The 19,868-nt window shown below is 45.2% G+C and overlaps 1 protein-coding gene and 1 long non-coding RNA gene across 3 annotated transcripts in view; one reads left to right on the top strand and one right to left on the bottom strand.

Annotated features, from left to right (window-relative positions):
* LOC119177745 (uncharacterized) overlaps positions 1 to 9,427 on the bottom strand; it is a 145,493-nt gene extending 136,066 nt beyond the window's left edge. Inside the window, exon 1 of the long non-coding RNA XR_005110616.2 lies at positions 9,232 to 9,427. This is a non-coding gene — a long non-coding RNA (uncharacterized LOC119177745). The remainder of the gene's footprint in view (positions 1 to 9,231) is intronic.
* LOC119177742 (uncharacterized) overlaps positions 1 to 19,868 on the top strand; it is a 285,269-nt gene that overhangs the window by 145,189 nt on the left and 120,212 nt on the right. For both annotated transcript variants that reach the window (XM_075865074.1, XM_037428915.2), the window contains exon 9: positions 14,471 to 14,590. In XM_075865074.1, the coding sequence (XP_075721189.1) occupies positions 14,471 to 14,590 (120 nt within the window). The remainder of the gene's footprint in view (positions 1 to 14,470; positions 14,591 to 19,868) is intronic.

Below are 19,868 nucleotides of genomic sequence, written 5' to 3' on the forward strand. Positions count from 1 at the left end.
GGGCAAGGGAGCTTCAGAGCTCCACCCCCCCCCCCAAAAAAAAAATAAAAACGAAATTTGCCTACACCTCTGGGGATGGCAAAGACCGGCCGATAATGTCCTTGTGATTGCGATCACAATGAAAAGAAAGTGGCTCTTGCCTTAGAGTTGTCTTATGCACATTTATAAGGTACCCTGTGAGGTTTTTTTCTTTATGCACTGTTTCCTAGAACACTACAGGGGGATTCTGGAGTATAGACAGAGTGCCCTAGCCACATAAAACATCGCTGCATAAGGAAAACGAAGTTTGTTAAATCGTGTAGTTTCAGCACAGAAAGATGAGTGCCGGAACAGGTTGGCTTTATGAGACTAGTTAAATGACGTCATGTTAAGCCCAGCACTATAAATGGTATTTGATGAAATACAATTGTATTCAACCAGTATTCTGTTTATTTGCTGCAAAAATAATCACTGAACAAGTTTTTTCAGAATGGCCAACATAATGATGCCATTATTTTTGTGTCAACTAAAATAGGGAGTGCTCCTATAAGATGACAGGCTTCATGAGATTTGAAATGAATGCAAATATTCCTAGCTCTTCACAGGAGACAAGAGCTCCAAAATGATTATTCATGCCCTTGATTGTAAATGTGAATAGCTCCTCTTCCAGGATGTGAAGTTAGCTACTCTAGATTGCTCCACAATGAAAAATTTTCTGTTTCAAAGTGCTTCAATGTGGAAAGTTTTGCTGCTCCAAAGTGCTCCAAAATGAAAATTTTGCTGCTGAAATGTGCTCCAAAATAAAAGTTTTGCTGCTTCAAAGTGCTCCAAAATGAAAATTTCGCGCTGCTCCAAAAATTGCTCCAAATTAGAAGACCACAATGGCAACACTGTTGAGGCATAATGAGACTGTTTGTAAACTTCTTGTGCTACTAACCCCTGCTTTGCGTTTAGATAAATGAAAGCACGAAAACTGCTTCGGCAACTGGAGTGATCATTTTCTGTTTAGCCAGCATTTATCTGAGTTATGCAATATTGGATCCAAAAGATACAATTTTTTAGTTTCACTTACACTCTTAGCAATGAATGTAAAACCAACATTGTTTTGTTATACCAAATATTAAGGCTTGACGTCAATCGTAAGAAGCGCTAGTGGCAGGGTTGCCATTTCCAAGGTCCGCGCACTCGCCGCATTCGCAAAAACTTTCTGCACGCGTGGCGTTCAATAGCCATGGCTTAGGTGAATAAAGACACTCTCTAAAGACCATAACAACGACAGCGTCTCCGCTGCTGCCCTCTGCGCCGCAGTCGCAGCGTGGCCAGCACGTGACAACAAAGTAGGAGCGTCTCCACGCAGGGAGCAGCAGATCGGCATTTGAGAAGGAACCAACACTCCACGGCAGCTTATTTTGATTTGTTTTGTTTTTTTTTTTTGCTCTTTTTACACGTGTTGTTGAAAAGAGAAGAATCTATGTGGCAGGGAGGGGAAAGGGGAAGTGTGGCACTGGTGCGTGAGAGAGAGCCAGCACGCCGCAATAGCTTTCTGTTTTTTTTCCCTCTTTCTCCACGTGCGGCATTGAAAGGAGAAGGTTCTCTGCGTGGCAGGGAAGGCAAAGGCAGAAGCGTGGCACAGGCGCATCGCAGATCGGCATTTGAGAAAGAGAAAACATTTCACCGCAGTCTTTTCCATTTCTTTTCTTTTCCTTCGCGCCCAGCGTTGAGGTGTCTGAGCCGCGGGATTGGGCATGGTGCTGAGAGCATTTTCGGAACGCGGTATATTCGAATTAACTATCACAAGTGCTTGCACGTTCGAATTACTGGGCGTTTTCGCCCATTCGAATACACATAGCTCTGACAGCACCACAGCGTCACTTCTAATTAACTGAAAGTTTGAATAAAGCGTGTTAGAATTAATGAGATACGACTGTAGGTGGCGCTGTATGCATTCTGTGTCGTCATCCCCATTTTTCGTCTCATTTTCGAGAGGGCACTGGCTCTTAGACATGCATACAATATGGTGGTTGGGTGAAGGTATACTAGATGGCGTTGGCGGTGCTGCTGCGCAAGGCTGCGTGGGACCTCATTCTCATGGATCGTCACTGTACATGGAGCAGTGCGCTTGCCGGATCGTGCTTAGTTGGACGCACAGATGGATGCCTGTTCAGACGAACTCACATACAGTCGGATGGACGCACGGACAGACGGAAGCTCGGACGGACGGATGCTTCACTTATCATCATTTATTCCGTGGAAATGCCGTGATTTTTTTTTCGTTTCTCTTCTTATTCCTGTTTCTAAGCGTATGCAGATTTACAGATACATAAATATGTGCAAATGTTGTATATGAATGGATGTGGATATGAATGTGTACATATATAGACTGGAAAAATTGGGGGATCCTTATGCTTCGCCTTTAAGAGTTTAGTACGATAGCGATATCCTGTCCTTCGTGCATACTGAGTTTAAGATGGCTTGTGTCAGTGAATCTTTTGCATATGGCTGCATTCTGTGTAATGGGTAGCATGCTTTAAACCACAGGCAGTAGACCTTATGCAATATTACTGCGATCTGTCGGCCGTTATGTGCATAGCCGTTAGAGGCTGCGTGCGGCGCAGTACGCACATGCCCGCCTGTGTTTACGTACAAGTAAGGTAAGGCGTTTCGACGTGAAGCATGTATTGGCTGATAATCGCAATGACGAGGTATTGCTGCGTCTCTTGCAGCACACAGAAAGGAACTCTCAATGTTGAAGAAAAAAAAAGGTAAGCCGTAAACTTTGTCCCCCTTTTTTTTTTTCAAGCTAATAGCGTTTCCAGCATGAGCTGTGGCTACTCCTCCCAAAATACGTGTTTGTGTTCTCCTTTCTAAGCAAGTAAGACGTGCAATAGCATTAGTATTCATGGTCACATAAATTACTGCACGCCAAAGCAAGGCAGCTTTGGCAACGTTTTCGCTATCAACTGTTTACCAAGTGAAGGCGACTCGTACATTTCACGCTAAAGTCGCCTTCACGCAACAAACTTTATCCCAGCGAATTGCGTGTGCCTACATTTCGTTGAATGTGTTTTGTTTATTACACTTAAGGAAACGGCACACGCTCAATCAGAAGCAAGTGCGCGTCATTGATTCATTCTGAGAAGGGAGCAATGGTGCTAAAGCGTTCTTTTTTTGTGCTGTTCTGTTCCTCTCTTCTCGAGTGTTACAAGCAGCAGTTTAGTGGGATGACTAGGCACGTTTTTTGAAGCATTCATTGTGCTCGGCATATGCAATGAGATGCAGGCACGTTAAATTAGCCGCCATAAAGCCCGTTGCGTGAAAGTGGCTTCTGCGTAAAGCGTACATATCGCCTGCAGTTGGTAAACGGCTGCTAGCAAAAACATTGCAAAAACTGCCTGGATTAGGCATGCAGCAATTTGTGGGAACACAAGTACAAATGCTATTGCACGTATTGTTTTGCTTAGAAAGGAGAGCGCGAGCATGTATTTCAGGAGCAGTTGCCGCAGCTCATGCTGAAAACGCCATCAGCTTCAAAAAAAAAAAACCAGGAAACCAAGTTTACGGCTTACCTTTTTTTTTCTTCAGCATTCCGAGTTACTTTCTGTGTGCTGTAAGAGACGCAGCAATACGTTGGCGTTGTGATTATCAGCCAATACACGCCTCACATTGATACGCCTTATGTGTGCGTCTACGTAAACACGCGAACATGTGCGTACTGTACCGCGCTCAGCCTCTAACATGGCAGCTATGCACACAACAGCCGACAGATGGCAGCAATTTTGTATAAGGTCTTTTGTGCACGTCAAATTGTTTCGAACTAGCTGTGCACCCACTATGTGACTTTAACTAAAAAGGTGCAGTAAAATTAGTGCCTTTTGCAGTGGGTGAATTCATGATAATTGCATGGTCTGACGACGGATCACAGTGTACGCTTGTTCCACACATTATTGCTGCGACATCACATGATACATTGTGAAGCATGTATACAGGACACATGTGTTCGTAATGCATGCAAGTTACTTTCACTGCATTTCCAAGCAGAAAGTGTTATTGTCACTGTATTTCTAAGCAGACACCTGGCTCTGTAGTAGAACACTTGCTTGTCACGTAAACGACCTGGGTTTGATTCTCACTCAGGCCCAGAAACTTTTATTTCATATTTTATTTGCATCTTTCCCGATTTCTCAGTCACGCATAAAATTATTTTTCACTCACAATCAACGAAGCCTACAATGACAACAACACCGTGATTTCTGCGAAACGAGTTCTTTAATGCATTAATGTGTGCTGATGTTGTATATCCATAGATGTGAACATAGTAGGCTTGTGCAAATAGGGAATTTTAGGTTTGAAGTAAATTCGAAGTGAAAAGAAATTTTGGACGAATAATTTCGAATCAAGTTCAGTGTCACATATCATAAAGGAAAGTGAGCATATTTGCCATGACTCAACTAACCTGTACAATATTTTCTTTTATTTCTACAAGGCCTGTGCAAATGCCATTCTTTTTGGTTTAAAAAGATTGAAAACAGGTTTAAGTAGTAGCAGAATTTGACTTTCCGTAGATTGCTAGTGATCACCTATAGCATATGTCAAGTTTTATCATTTACTGTACTTAAAGCATATAAGATAGTATAACAAGTGTTCGAACTCGAGGTTGCTAAAGGTCATGCATCGGAAGCCCACGGTGAAACGGCTACGCCTTGATAAACATCCGCCTATTGCTTGTCAAGGTCAATAGCTGACGGTTAAAAAAATTAAACATCACGTCATTTCATTCGTTGCTTCGTTTTTTTTTTGTTTGTTTGGGAAGAGGGGGGGCAGAAGCTGTGTCGCTTGAAGGGTGCATTCGCAAGCGTGCTATCTCGAGGCTCTCCTCTGCTTCACGTTTAGATAACTTACAGTGCAAAAATTGCTTCGGCAATCAGAGTGATCATTGTCTCTTTAGCCAGCATTCATCCGAATTATAAGCCATCGTGTCCAAAAAAGACTACAGTTAAACTTGGATGTAACCAAATTGATGTATTCGTGGAAAATTCGTTATAAAGAGGATTTTGTTATATGCAGGTTCAATACGAAAATTGGGAAAGTAAACACGCAAATTAAACAAAAGAGGGACTCAAGACAGGGCTAACCCAAAACATTTATTTTACAGTAAAAAATCTGCCTTATTATTGTGATAGCAAATATATAGACACTCTTGGCGGGCTTTAAGTCCAAATTGATAACATGCTCCCACGCATCGTAAATTTCAGGAGCAAGTAAAAGCGAGCGCACGCTGCTGAAGCAGAGATCAAATGAGTCGGCCTATTCTTATCTATCGCCTCAAAGTGCATAAGATAACATCTCCTGTGTGTTAGAACTGCCGTCGAATGCTCAAACAGGAAGTAAAACACCCGTCTTGAACGAGCATGAAACAACGCAGGGAGGGGGGAGATCGCTCCAGTAACAATAATGAACTTAGATTTTAAGGGCAGTCACGATCGCTGGCACGCTTGCTATCTCAGCGAGTATCAGTGCTGTTTCAACACGAAGGGACTCTATGAAAAGAGCACTTCTCCCGTGAGTGGCCGTATTTGCTCACACCAGCGTTTTGCAGAAGTTCCGTGATATCGGTTTTCGATATTTGCTGCCAGCTTTACTTCTTATGATTACAATTTTTTTCTATCACGTTCATTGCATTGCATTCAACGCGTGTTCGAGTTGCCAGAACTAATTGGCTAATCGCAAAGGCTGCCAGCCTGCGAACTCCCGGCGCTAGACGGAAGGGCGTGACTAGTCGAGCCCCAAAGATTTGTCGTTACCATGGTCTCGGAGAGCTTCTATGAGCGCCTAGTCCGCTATCCTCTCGGTGGTGACGATACGGTTGTCCGAAATTAAGAAAAGTCACAGTTTCGTTGCAAGGGCGGAGCATTGAATGCAATAGCAGCAACTTGAAGTGTAACTGAGAATGTCAAGCAGATCTAAACATGCAGCACGCTGCTCTCACACGAATGACACACGAAAACAACATACACAGGACGAGAGCGATCTAACAAGGTTTACCGCTCGACACTTGACGCACTGTTTAAACAAAAAACTAGGCACAAAATGTGATTACAGGTACAGATATGAGTGCGAACTAACAAGTTCCTTGTTACTTCGCTGTGTTTGGAAAGTGCACTCTTATCGCAAACGGTGCCTGTGCAGAGATTGAAGTGATCTTTGTGTGCCTGACAACTACAAGTAATCGTTCCGGTCTAAGTCGAAGGCGCGCGATTCTCCCCACTGAAGGATAAGCTCGTGCGCGCACAAGCACCAAAATGCCAAAATACGGAGTGAAAATTGTAGATAGTTTAGTCCGGGGGGAAAATTCGTTATATCAAAAATGTCTCCTGCTGTTACTTTGTTACATAGAGGTCGCAAATGTGCTTCTATGGAGCGACGGCGGGGAATCCAAAAACTAAGTTATATAGAGGAATTCGTTATATGAAGGTTTGTAATAAGTATGTTCAACTGTATTTGTTAGTTTTACTTAGCAATAATTGTGCTACCAACAGACTGTTCGCATTGACAGTACAAGATAGAAGGCTGTAATAGCCGTCTTTAATGCCTGCAGAAGTAGCACGAGTGCCAGTGATCACACCCAAAGTTCATAACAACGCACCCCCCCCCCCCCAACCTTTGCGCTCCTCGTTCCTTCCTGCTTTTTGAAGATGGGTGGCGGGTTCATCCTCTCTGCTTTAGTAACAATCTATGGCAAGCCTGGCACACGAGGTGATGCTATCACATCTGCACTTTGTGCAAAGGAGGTAGGTAGGCTCTTTTATTGCGATAGCAATGATATGGACATTCTTGGCTAGTTTTTTGCCATTGCTGCCGCCACCTTCAGCATATGTATACGTATTTGTCTGTGAAAACTCAAAAAAGAAAAAATAGCCGCCCAAGACGTCACCTTCCATGCGTACATTGCCCCGTGAATGGAGGGGGATAGATGCAAGTGCGCGCAAGCTTCCTTCGTTAGAGAGAAGCGTGTGCCTTCTGCTTTCACGGGAACGATTGCGTTAGTTCATTAGTTGCCAGGCCCAACACAAAGGTCACTTCTCTGGCTGCACCGGCCCCGTTTGCGAAAAGAGCATGCTTTTTATACACACCGAAGTATAACTGGGACACTTGTTAGTTAGCACTCATCTGTACTTGTGACTGCGTTTCATGCGCTGTTTTTGTTTAAACAGCACGTTAAGTGTTGATCGGTAAACGTTTTTAGCTCACTCTCGTCCTGTGTGAAACGTTTTCGTGCTTGAGCAACGTGTTGCACAATTCGATCTGCTTGCCGTTCTCAGCATTACATTCCGAGTTGTTGCCATCGCATTCATTACTTTGCCCTTGTGACGAAACTGTGACTTTTTTATCTCTGCTTTAGCTTCGTGGGTCACCCCTGCTCACCCGCTTTTGCCCACTTGTAAAACACACGATGCATGGAGGATGTGATCGATTGGGATATTACAAGAAAACATGACGGCGATGGCCAGTGGCATAGCCGGGGGGGGGGGGGGGGGGCGTGGGAGCTTCAGAGCTCCACCCCCCCCCCAAAAAAAAAAAAAACGAAATTTGCCTACACCTCTGGGGATGGCAAAGACCGGCCGATAATGTCCTTGTGATTGCGATCACAATGAAAAGAAAGTGGCTCTTGCCTTAGAGTTGTCTTAGGCACATGTATAAGGTACCCTGTGAGGTTTTTTTTTTCTTTATGCACTGTTTCCTAGAACACTACAGGGGGATTCTGGAGTATAGACAGAATGCCCTAGCCACATAAAACATCGCTGCATTAGGAAAACGAAGTTTGTTAAATCGTGTAGTTTCAGCACAGAAAGATGAGTGCCGTAACAGGTTGGCTTTACGAGACTAGTTAAATGACGTCATGTTAAGCCCAGCACTATAAATGGTATTTGATGAAATACAATTGTATTCAACCAGTATTCTGTTTATTTGCTGCAAAAATAATCACTGAACAAGTTTTTTCAGAATGGCCAACATAATGATGCCATTATTTTTGTGTCAACTAAAATAGGGAGTGCTCCTATAAGATGACAGGCTTCATGAGATTTGAAATGAATGCAAATATTCCTAGCTCTTCACAGGAGACAAGAGCTCCAAAATGATTATTCATGCCCTTGATTGTAAATGTGAATAGCTCCTCTTCCAGGATGTGAAGTTAGCTACTCTAGATTGCTCCACAATGGAAAATTTTCTGTTTCAAAGTGCTTCAATGTGGAAAGTTTTGCTGCTCCAAAGTGCTCCAAAACAAAAATTTCGCTGCTGCAATGTGCTCCAAAATAAAAGTTTTGCTGCTTCAAAGTGCTCCAAAATGAAAATTTCGCGCTGCTCCGAAAATTGCTCCAAATCAGAAGACCACAATGGCAACACTGTTGAGGCATAATGAGACTGTTTGTAAACTTTTTGTGCTACTAACCCCTGCTTTGCGTTTAGATAAATGAAAGCACGAAAACTGCTTCGGCAACTGGAGTGATCATTTTCTGTTTAGCCAGAATTTATCTGAGTTATGCAATATTAGATCCAAAAGATACAGTTTTTTAGTTTCACTTACACTCTTAGCAATGAATGTAAAACCAACATTGTTTTGTTATACCAAATATTAAGGCTTGACGTCATTCGTAAGAAGCGCTAGTGGCAGGGTTGCCATTTCCAAGGTCCGTGCACTCGCCGCATTCGCAAAAACTTTCTGCACGCGTGGCGTTCAATAGCCATGGCTTAGGTGAATAAAGACCCCAGGAGCATCTCCTGCACGCCAATACTCGTACAGGTGGAATCATACTTGTCTAGAGCGCCTAGCCAGCTGCTTAGCTATTGTTTTCTTCATAAATAGGTAATGAGACACGTCGTATTGATGCCAAACATGGTGTTAGGCCTTTGCACTATAATGTAAGCAATAGCGGAAGCTTATTGTAGCTAATGTGAGATAGAAGTCGCGACCAACAACAGTGTCTACAAGCATGCACTTCACTGCTCTAGACAAGAGTGATTCTATTTGTACAGCACGTACAAATGGACCTCTGAAATGGCACGATGATGCCGTGGCTGCCTTGTGATCAAGGCTCAGTGTATAATCTTTTATAGCCACTCTAGAAAGTCAAGCAATTTTCGCGCAGTCTGTTCGCATTGAGAGTACAAGGTATAAGAGTATGCCAGCCATAAAGAGCACGTGCGCCAGCGATCACGTCCTTAAAGTCAAAGTTCATAACAGCGCTCTCCCACCTCGCATTCCTAGCTCTTTCCTGCTCCTTGGACACGGGCCGCTCATTCCTTTCTGCTCGAGTAACAATCGATGAGAGACCTGGCATGTGGGGTGATATTATCGCGTCTGCCCTCAGTGCAAAGGAGATAGGTCGGTTCTTCTTATCTCTGCTTTAGCCGTGTTCGTCGCCCTTGCTCGCGCTCTTTTACCCGCGGTAAAACACGATGGGCCAACGTTTATAGATTGGCACATTACACAAAACATGATGGCCAGTGGTGTAGCCAGCGGGGTGTGGGAGGGGGGGGGGGGGGGCACATCGGGATCGAGCTGGATCGTGTGGAATTTTTTTTTTACCATGACACACATAGCGCAAAATGACCTTTTGCCTGCCCCCTCCCCTCTTTCAGATCAAGGTGCAAGGCCCCCCACCTGAACTTTTTAAAATTGCTGGCTACACTCTTTGCAACGGAAAAAACTAGTAGAGAATTTCCATATGGTTGCTATCCCATTAAGAACAATATGGATCTTGCTGTCGAGCTGTAGGCGTATGCATAAAGTACCCTGTGAGATTTTTTTTATGCACTTCTTTCTAGAAAACATAGTAGCGTTGTTTGTTTGTTCTTTAGTATAGACAGAACGCCCTAGCCACATAAAATATTGCTGCAAAAGGAAAATGAAGTTTGATAAATTGTGTGGTTTCAGCACAAATATGAGTGCCGAAGGAGGTGGGCTTTCTCAGACTAGCTGAATGACATCACATTACGCCCAGCAGTCTAATCAGTCGTGGAAAAAAAAACCCAAAAAATCTTCTTTTATTGTTGAAGTCATTTTAGAGAAATGCACTTGGCACTGTGTGAGTCTCTAGCATTGTACGTCACAGCGTTTCTCTACCATATGTGCTGATAACCACATAGGTATATTTATATCGTTATTTTATGAAGTGCGATTCTATTCAACCAGTATTCTGTTTATTTGCTACGAAAATTAATCACTGAACACGTTTTTTCAGAATTCTCAGCAGCATGATGTCATTATTCTTGCATCGTCAACTGAAATAGGAAGTACTTCTAATATTATCGGCTTCATGAAATTTGCAATGAATCTAAATATTTCTAGCTCTTGGCGAGAGCCCCAGAATAACTTTTCATGTCTTTGAGTGTAAATGCAACTGGCTTTGTTCTCCAAGATTTGAAGTTAGCTGCTCCAGGTTGCTCGAAATTGAAAAATTTTGCTCCGAAGTGCTCCAAAATGAAAATTTTGCTGCTCCAGAAATTCCTTCGTATCGGACGACTTCGCTAGCATAACTGCAATAAGCTAAGTAAGGCTTGTGCCACAATGCAGAAAAAGAATGAGTGAGTAAAAGACAGGAAAAGGACAGATATTCGTTTCGTAAAACACATCAACAAATTCACTGATTGCTATACAAGCGTAGTTTCAGCTGCGGCCGCTTCTACGTTGAGATAGAAAGTTGCATTAACCAGAGATTATTGGAACGCAAGAGATTGCTAACCGGAGGCTCACTTTCTAATCCTTCTTTACATTGTTTAGAATGTAAGTGGCTACCAGTGTCCAATGAATGCGCAGTTTTGTACCTGCATAAGAATGAAGAAGTGCGTTTGATGATTGAAGCATGGAATATCGATAATAGTGGTAGCACATGCATGAGCCAACCGTCGATGAACTTGCATAAACATAAAATCAAATACCTTGGCAGTTATTTTTCACGTTGAACTCCACGTGTTTCAGATTTACTATAGGGTCGAATAATGCATCGGCATGCACAGATCAGTTCTCGTGCCTTTTTTTCTTTTTCGCTGTTGTGTACACCTTCAGTTTTTAGTTGGTGTCTGTGGTGTCCTGACCGCTTTCTTAAGTACGTGCTTGCATGCCCTCTCTATTTAGAATGAATACATACAAAGTAACTCAGCTCTCTTGTTCTTCTACGCTACATCTTACCGCAGCTTCGGCCTCACACTGGCCCAGTCCAAGGCCGGTCGCCTCGTTCATATTTAGAAAGCTAAGGGCAGCAACCGATCAAGGTGCTGTTGCTGTACGATGAAATACCGAAGATCCTCTGTATATGCCGACCTAGTTGCAACGGAATCTAAAGAACCCTTCACAAGCCAAACGAGGCCCTTGAAGTCGTAACTTCCCAGCCCTAAGACCTGACAATACAACATAGAAGCAGTGAAATGAGCCAACATAGCCATGATTCGACGCCATGACCTAACTGCTACGCAAGACGACGAACTAGCAACCTCGATGTTCTTATAGACAGCCACAGCGTCACAGCTCTCATCGACACTGTAGCCAACTATTCTGTCATCAGCGGACCAATGGCCACGAAGGCCCTGAAATTCAGAGCGCACCTAGTAACATCCACAAGAATCTGCTCAGCAAAAATTTCAATCAAGGCGGTTGTGTATTTGGGTCACAAACTGCGTAAAGCCATGAGAATGATTCTCAGCTGAAATTCATATCATCAAAACACCAAGGAGACTAGCATGCCAAAGTAACAAAACTCACAATGACAGCCCTTCAGTTAAAGAAGCATAAACCACTCTGAAAATTGTTTATTTGAACAGAAGAAATCTACAATGTCCTTGTATTTCATTTTGGTCAGTTTATCTAACAACTTTGAAATCCATGAAACCTACATGCCATCGCTGATTTTCCCCACTTCTATATGCTGCCTTATGTAGCACACACGAAGACAATTATCATCTACTTTTATGAGAACGGGTGTACCAAGTTTCTGTCTTAAACCCAAACCGCATGTAAGCGATTTCCTTGCGACAGTGACGAACGACAAGATTTGCTGTCGCGGAGGCCCATTCGTTGCCGCCGTTTGTCGCCCGTAAGCTAGCGTGGCGATTTCTGGCAACATAACTTTGCCCCTGATCCTCGCATCAGTTGCAATTTGTTCTCGATGCTTGTTATTCGCGCGTACTTCAACGGATGCAAAGTATTGACTACCTTTATATACATTCTCATCCGACGTGGAGAGTGAGAGAGCGGCCATATTTTGTAGTAAATGTTGTTATCGAAGCTTTGTTTTGATGTCTCGACAGTTGCTTGTAACAATCTGGTCACTTGCTACAATGCGAAATTGTCGTGCGAAGTGCGTCATAGCCGACGTAGCGTACACTTCTGGGCAGCCTGTTTTTCTTAAAGCAAAGATTACGAAAAAAAGAAGTTTGTGAAATGCTTTTGCGGCTTCCTTATGTCATACAAGACAGTAATAAATTTTACATGTAGTCATCGATCAACTTTAAACTTCTATTTGCAATTTATGGGCATGAACACAATAGTTTTCAGTCAAGCAACAATGACACTTGGTCGCCGACATGCGGTTAGGGTGGCTAGAAGGAGGAGGTCTGAAAAGCGGCCGCTGAAACTGATCCCCAAAGCGCTCCGATGCCGCTTGGAGCTCTGCACGCAGAGGCGCGGGTACCCTTGCGCAGGTGGCATACGAGTAAGCCCGCGCTGCTTTCCGCAGAAATCTCTCTCACGCAGTTTGACGCAGGCCCATAGCCTTGGGGGGGGGGGGGGGGGGGTTCTTTTTTTCCTAGTTTTTAGCAAGTGCCCCCCCCCCCCCCCTCAAAAAAAAAAAATTTCTGGCTACGGGCCTGCTCTCACGCTATATGGCGGTCACCTATTTTCAGTGAAAACCTTTTTTATTGAGTGAATGTATGACAATACTTAAGATACTTAAGCCAAGTAGTGTCTTACGTAGCTTAGGTATCTCTATATTTTCTCGCCTCTGAAGACAATCCTCGAGAAGGCATATGAGTGAGACCCGACACCAATTTCTGTGGATTTCGTAATATTGCGGTTACTAACCGCAGAACTGCAGAGGTGTTACGAGACATTGCGATTACTGGAAGGCTTCATATTACTTGGAGCATGTTAAGCTCTTTTATCCACGAGCAGAAACGTCGGTACAAGAGCCTCGTTTCGCTGCTCCATCGCGAACGGATAAACTTGTGCGAGTCGCAGCTTAAATTCTCACCTGCATTCAATTATCGGTTTCCGAACGTAGAAGTTTTAGCAGCCTACAATTGCTCATTAACTTAAACTAGTAAAGCTGTAAGAGCGCTAAAACTTATGTATGCCACGAAGCCTGTGACACGAGAATTGTCCCCAGCAGCAGAAATAGAGGAGACACTTTTTTAACCAGAACATAACTTTCTTTTCATGCATGCCAAGGTATTCATGCTCTGCCACTATAGTACACATGGCCTAACTCTCCACCCTTTCTTTTCGTCTTCTTTTTGGTTCATGCCTTTCAAAAAAAGTGGATACGAGTGAGGCAATAAAATCGCGCCACACTTTTGGTCAAGAGAGCACCATGCTTTGGGCAGCTAATTTGTTGTGTCTCGCCAATCCCCTTCAGCATCTCTATGGCCGACTTGGCGTGAAGACATGCTGAGCTCAAGAAACGAGTGATTTTGTCCTCAAGGTTCAGGATGAGAGTACCTATAAAGAGAATTCGGCGAATACGAAAGTCCGCCCAGGCTGCACAACTTGTTTGCCTGGGCTGGGAGATTTCTTGGCACGTTTTCTCTTGAGACAAGACAGGCGTTCTTGCACTCATCACAATTATTGCTAAGTATACGCTTTCTCGCAACGTAGCCTGCGACATAATATTCAAGGCGGGAGTCACTTCGCTCAGCAGTGTACGATGCATGATCTAACGACACTATCGGCACCGAGGCAAAAAGCACCAACGCTGGGTCTTTTTTTTTACCGTTGACATCCTTTGGCATTTCAGTGCGACCTAGCGCATACACTGACTGATGGCTTACTTGCAATGTAGCGACTGCTTGCGAAGAAAATCCCAGCGCACCTGCAGCAAACACAGGAAAGTGCGTTGTTCCCTACCCGCGTCATTCCCATCAGCGCCCCTTGCGGCATCGGCGCGCCGAGTGACCCTCTCCGACAAGCGAAAAGTGCCCCGCTCATCACACCTCCCAATTTTAGCCACCCTAATGTCGTTGCAGATGTCGCGACGGCGCGGCAGAGCAAGTTTTTCTCTGCCGCTAGAAAATCGCATGCATGCAGTTAGGGCTACTATTACACTATCCTCAGGATACGCATAGTTCGCTCAGCCAGACCAGTCCATGAAAAATGAGAGAAAGAACTGGTTCTCTTCAAACTCTTTTTGTGCTGGGTGGGAATTTCTGTCACTTGTTTTTGTTTTGCATTCCCTAGTGTCTCTGCCCTGTCTCAGTGTCATCACGTGAATATTGTGCGCAGGTGTTGGGACAGCCAATGCCTGGCGGCCAACTGGTGCTTCAGCCACAGGGCTTGCCCATCTCCCCAATGCTCATGCTCAACACTGCTGCCCCTGCACCACCAACTACTATGGCTGGGCAGGTGAGTGAAGATACTTGTGACCAAGATAGATCAAAGCTCATTGTATCCGATCTTCTGTAACTGAATGTTTGCACCACTGGCGCAGATATAATTCACCCTCATGCACCCTCAACTTGTTTAGTGGTTCAAAATAAAACCATACATTCTCGGCCATATGGGCACTGGGCTAGCTGCCACTAGTTTGTAGTCAAAGGAAGGCAGATGGAGGCGTCTAGACTAGGGGCGTTACAAAGTCAGCTGCTGCCAACACAAGAACACGATGCAACTAACACGATGGCACAATGGCAAGACATCAGCGTCTCAGCCAGACGACGAGCATCTATCATGCTGGCAGGCGTGGCAGTGTTCTAGCATTTGATTAGAGCAGCCAAATATTCCCATGCTCTCAATCAACGTAACAACAAACAATAGTTAATGCGAAGGCGTCGTTGCCAATTTCCGACTCACCACGAGTGGATCCATGGAACACGACCCGCAGTCACCATATCCCGCAAACCTCGGCAGGAGATGACCATCTACGCAAGCCACCAAACACTAGAGACTCCTTGATCTTTTTGTGTGGTCACCTATTCTTGCCGCCAAGTGTCGCTGCTGGCGTTACCATGGTAATGATGGTGATGGTGAACCCATCCGAGCACTGTGCCACCTACTGTTCGGCAGTTAAACCTAAATGCGGCCCATGCGCGAGAAATGTGCTCCGCAAGGCAAAAACGACATTTCAGGGTGTGATGCCACCCTCGCAAGTTGCCCTTTTGAATAGAGTTTTATACTGTTATTCATGTTACTGGACAACATTGATGGTTTGGAAGTCTAAGTGGCTACATCTAGCCTAGTAGTTCACCAAATTTTCGGCAAGCAGCTGCTAACAATAGTGAAAAAAGATGCGCTGGTCAGCATACACTGCTACACTGACATGGCGTAAGTGATTAGTGACTGCGATACCGTGGAGAACGGTCAAGAATGGAGAGTAAAGATTAAAAGAACGAAAAATGGGCTGTGCACGCAGCTTATGTTTTGTTTGTAATTTACTTCTTAAAAAGACCTTGCAACACCATTTAAGCCCACATTTTTTACTTGCGGGCTGTGTACACTGAAGGATTAAAAGATTAATGCAAGAAGAACAGGGATAGGGACACACACTCCAAATGCAGTGTACTAGGAGAGGCAGTGGGCTCATTGCCCTATGCCTGCACTGCGCCGACATGGCCCTTCGTGTCGACAGATCGGGCACCTGCCAGGGGGTGTTGCTGCCAGTTTCTCCCAAAAACTTCTTTTTCTGTGTGTGAAATGCGCCCCTGCGGTTATGCTGGTTACGCTGCAATTCGGGGTGGTATTAAAAGCGGGGTTGGAGTCAGGGGGACGGCCACCACTATGACATAAAATCAAAATGTATGTATATTGTGAGCACAGTATTCACTGTGTTTGTTCTTCATCCTCTTCACCTCTACATAATCATCATCAGTCTTAGCATTTTCTTTGTCCGACCCGCTCTCCATGTCCCACCCGCTCTCCCAGGTCGGAGTCGACGACGCGCTGCCACAAATCGCCACCGCTGTTCGGAAGCTTCAGGCCCGACGTGGACAAAGTCGGCCTCGCGAAAACAGTTTCGCGCGCATGTAGTCTTCACCGTCGCCCACAAAATATTCACCATCTCCACAGCTGAATACCCGGACGCCTGAAGCGGCAAGTTGGCTGCCAGGTGGTCAACAGCTATGAGCAAGCGCTCCACAACAGGGCACCTAACGCGCGGATTACGCTCAAGCCAAGCCTTCACACTTTCGACGATTTGTTGAGCGGCAGGAAAAAGCATGCTAGTCCTCCTGTCAGGCATCATGACCACACACGCACACCAAGAGCGGGCAAGACGCGCACACGCGACACACATGCCAGAACGTGTGGAACAGCTCTGGGCCCGTTTCTAGTCAGAAAATGAAACTGACTCGAGCCAGCGTGGCTGGCATCGCGGAGCAGTGGAGACAGGCGAAGGGGTTGCGATCAAGAGAAGAGAGCAGATTTGCGAGAGAAGAAGGGCAAGGAATTGCGATCGAGTGAAGAGAGGGGAGGACATGGCAGGAGGGCGGCCTTGAAAACCAAAAAAAAGCGGGAAGAAAGTAAGTCGAGTAGCTTGCTTGAAAGGTCCGCAAAACGCGCAACTCGCGCGTAGAAAAACTTGAAAGAGTGCCTCTGCGCGCAAAAGTCAAAGCACGGCCGCCTGGATGTGCGCGCGCAGCGGTGTTCAAAAAATTAGCGGTCATGGTCAAAAAATTATTTTGTTGCACCGGCGGGTTCGCGTGGCCTCACGAACTTCGATATTTCGCGATTCGTTCTGCGCAAATTAACTGCCGTTTTCGCGCTTCCGTATGCGCGCGGAAGGCATGCTGAGTCGAGTGCGAAGTGAGCGAGAACAAGTCCTAAACACGAAATGAATCGCAAGTTATCAGAGTTGGTGGGGTAGCGTACACGCGTGCACTAGACGCAGACTATCGGATACAGTCAGTGGCCGACGATGATGGCAAATGGTCTGGTCACTCCAGGCCGGCAACGCCAACGTCAGTACCAGCGATCAAAAACAGGGTAGATGGCCAACGGGTCTTCCAAAGATCGGTGGCAGTGTGAAAACACGGGCCTCGTCTGGTAATGCGGGGTGCTCAGAGTAGCGGGAGGACAAAGGGCGGAGGGGTGCGTAACAAACAGCAGTCAGGGAGAGCGGCAACTAGAGGGACGCGGAGGCAAGGGAATATATGGGCACCTCGCCGATGCCTGTTCGATGGTCGAAATTGGTTTCCTGGGAAGTCGGCAGACCGCTGACTCCGTTCACTGTAACCGATCAGCCGCGCTCGGAGACGTTCCTTGTAAGTGTGATTTTGTGCCATTGAACCAATATATATTTTCTTGGTCACACGGATATTGTTCGCTTTAAGCGAAAGTTCATTTTAAGTGGGGCCGTTATATGTGGTCTCGACTGTATTTTAACCACGAGGTCAGCTTCCCTGTGTGGTCTGTCTTGGCTCAACAAATCTGCAGGATTTTTGGGAAGCCAGACATCCACGCTGAAGTCTCAAAGAGGAGAGTCGACGGCTGTGTGCTACATTGGGGTGAGACGTACATTTCGTACATCGAAGAAGTCTTTTTCCTTTGCGACGGCGTGGACTCTGATATGACCGTGAAAGTGCTGGGGTTTTTCATGGCTCTGGCTGTCGAAAACCCCAGCACTGTTGAGGATGTCATCACGACCCATCAACACCTCGATGAACTGCAGGCCATCCGGCTGAACCCAGGCACCTGTGACATCCGGCCTTCCTCCCATGCGAATTTATGTACCTTGATCCGTACTTTGATTCGTGAGGAGCTCCTAGTTCAAGGACTGTCATCTCTGCCTGACCTTCAGCCTCACTTCTTGGCTACTAGTCTACGCGACGTTATCAAAGAGGAGCCGTCCTTCCATGGCTTCCTCCCTCAGTTGACAATCCCCCGCCGCTGCCAACTCCACCCGCAGCATGCGCAAATCGCTGCCATGCAACCTGCATTGGCCCAGTCTGCATATCCTGTTCCTGCTCAAACCAACTTAACCGCATTTGCTCCACGTTCACCTGTCCCACATCCACCGACATTCTACGTCCCCTGGCACTCATCTTGCCGAGAGTATTGCTGTGGCATTCGAGGCCACATTTCACGATATCGTCCCAAATGCCAGCTGGACAAACACTGGGGCCAGGGGTTTTATGAAAGGAATTATATGTCCTCTCCTAAGAAGTACTAGCAGCGCCAGTTTTCACCTCGTTCGGTTTCTCCATCTTCGCCATCCGGCTCACCTCGGATGTACCGCTTAGGACTCTCCCACTCCTCTTCTCCTCTTCGGCGCTCAACATCGCCTCTACGACCGCTCGCCTCTGGCTATAAATACTGCTCGGAAAACTAGCCGGTGCAGTTTTTGAGAAAAGTTTTAATGCCCAGACAGACAGCAACCCCTCTAAAGGGCCCAGCCAATTTGTTGTTAATAATAGATGAAGATAAACCAAATTTTATGATAAGATTTGCAACCAGAACATCCCGAGACAAATTTCTGACTGCAGCTAGGAAGACGAGGCTAAATACGAGTCACCTTTCTTTAGAGCATAATGATCCCATCTATGTCAATGAGCATCTCTGCCTAGAAAATAAGATTTTGTTCAGGAAAGCTCGAGAGGTGAAAGCAGAAAAAAAGTGGAAGTTTGCATGGGTATCTCAGGGCCGGATTCTAATGAGAAAAGCTGAGAACTCGGCGGTTGAACATATTCAATCTGATGGTGCACTTGCCAAGATTGTGTAGGTGCTCGTGTTCAGTTAAGTTCTGTATTTATAAATATGCTTAATCCTTCATATACGAAAAAACACAAATATAATAAGTTCTCGGTTTTCCACTGCAATGTTCGAAGTTTACGCAGGAATTTAAACAATCTGGTCACCTATATAGCACGGTTAGACTTTGGTTTCGATATTATTGTTTTGAGTGAAACATGGTTGAAGGCTGATAAAACAATGAGTATGCTGGGGTTCAGGCTACTATTGCAGCCACGCAAGTCGCGTGCGCGAGGAGGTGGTGTTGCCTTGTTTATACGGGACAATAATGCGTGCAATGTCTTGCTTAATGCATCTGTTACCAACGCAACTATAGAAACTCTGTTTATCAAAATTGAAAGAGGGCCAGTTATTGGCCTTGTATACCGCCCGCCCGGTTTTTCGATCAAAGCGTTCCTGAAGGAATTTGAGTCTGTGCTTATGGGAGTTTCCTGCATGCACTAGAATAATATTGTAGTTGTTGGAGACTTTAATATTGACCTGTCATCCGATACCTCGAATGAGTACACGTTCCTTTTGAAATCCTTTAACTTGTGTAATGTCATAAATGAGCCAACGCGTATCACTGACACGTCATGCACTCTTATTGATCACGCCCTCTGCAATGTTGGCAATGATGTGCATGCTGGTGTGTTTCCTGTTCCGATTGCCGATCACTTGCCTATTTTTGTTACCCTTACAAATGAGCCTCTCTGTACGAAACCTTCTACGGGAAAATTAACTACAAAGATTGACTGTAAGTTACTACGAGACAAAATAAGTCAAATCGATTATTGCGCTATGTATGACGAGGATGTAAATATAGAATACAGTAATTTCATATGCTCTCTCAAAAATGCTGTATCACTAAGCACCACCACAACTCGTAGTAAGTATGCCAAGCCACTCTGCCCTTGGATGACACCTAGTATTCTAGAAATATTGAAACAAAAAGACCATT

This window comes from Rhipicephalus microplus, chromosome 1 (genome assembly GCF_043290135.1).
Source record: "Rhipicephalus microplus isolate Deutch F79 chromosome 1, USDA_Rmic, whole genome shotgun sequence".
In the NCBI taxonomy this organism is placed as follows: Eukaryota; Metazoa; Arthropoda; class Arachnida; order Ixodida; family Ixodidae; genus Rhipicephalus; species Rhipicephalus microplus.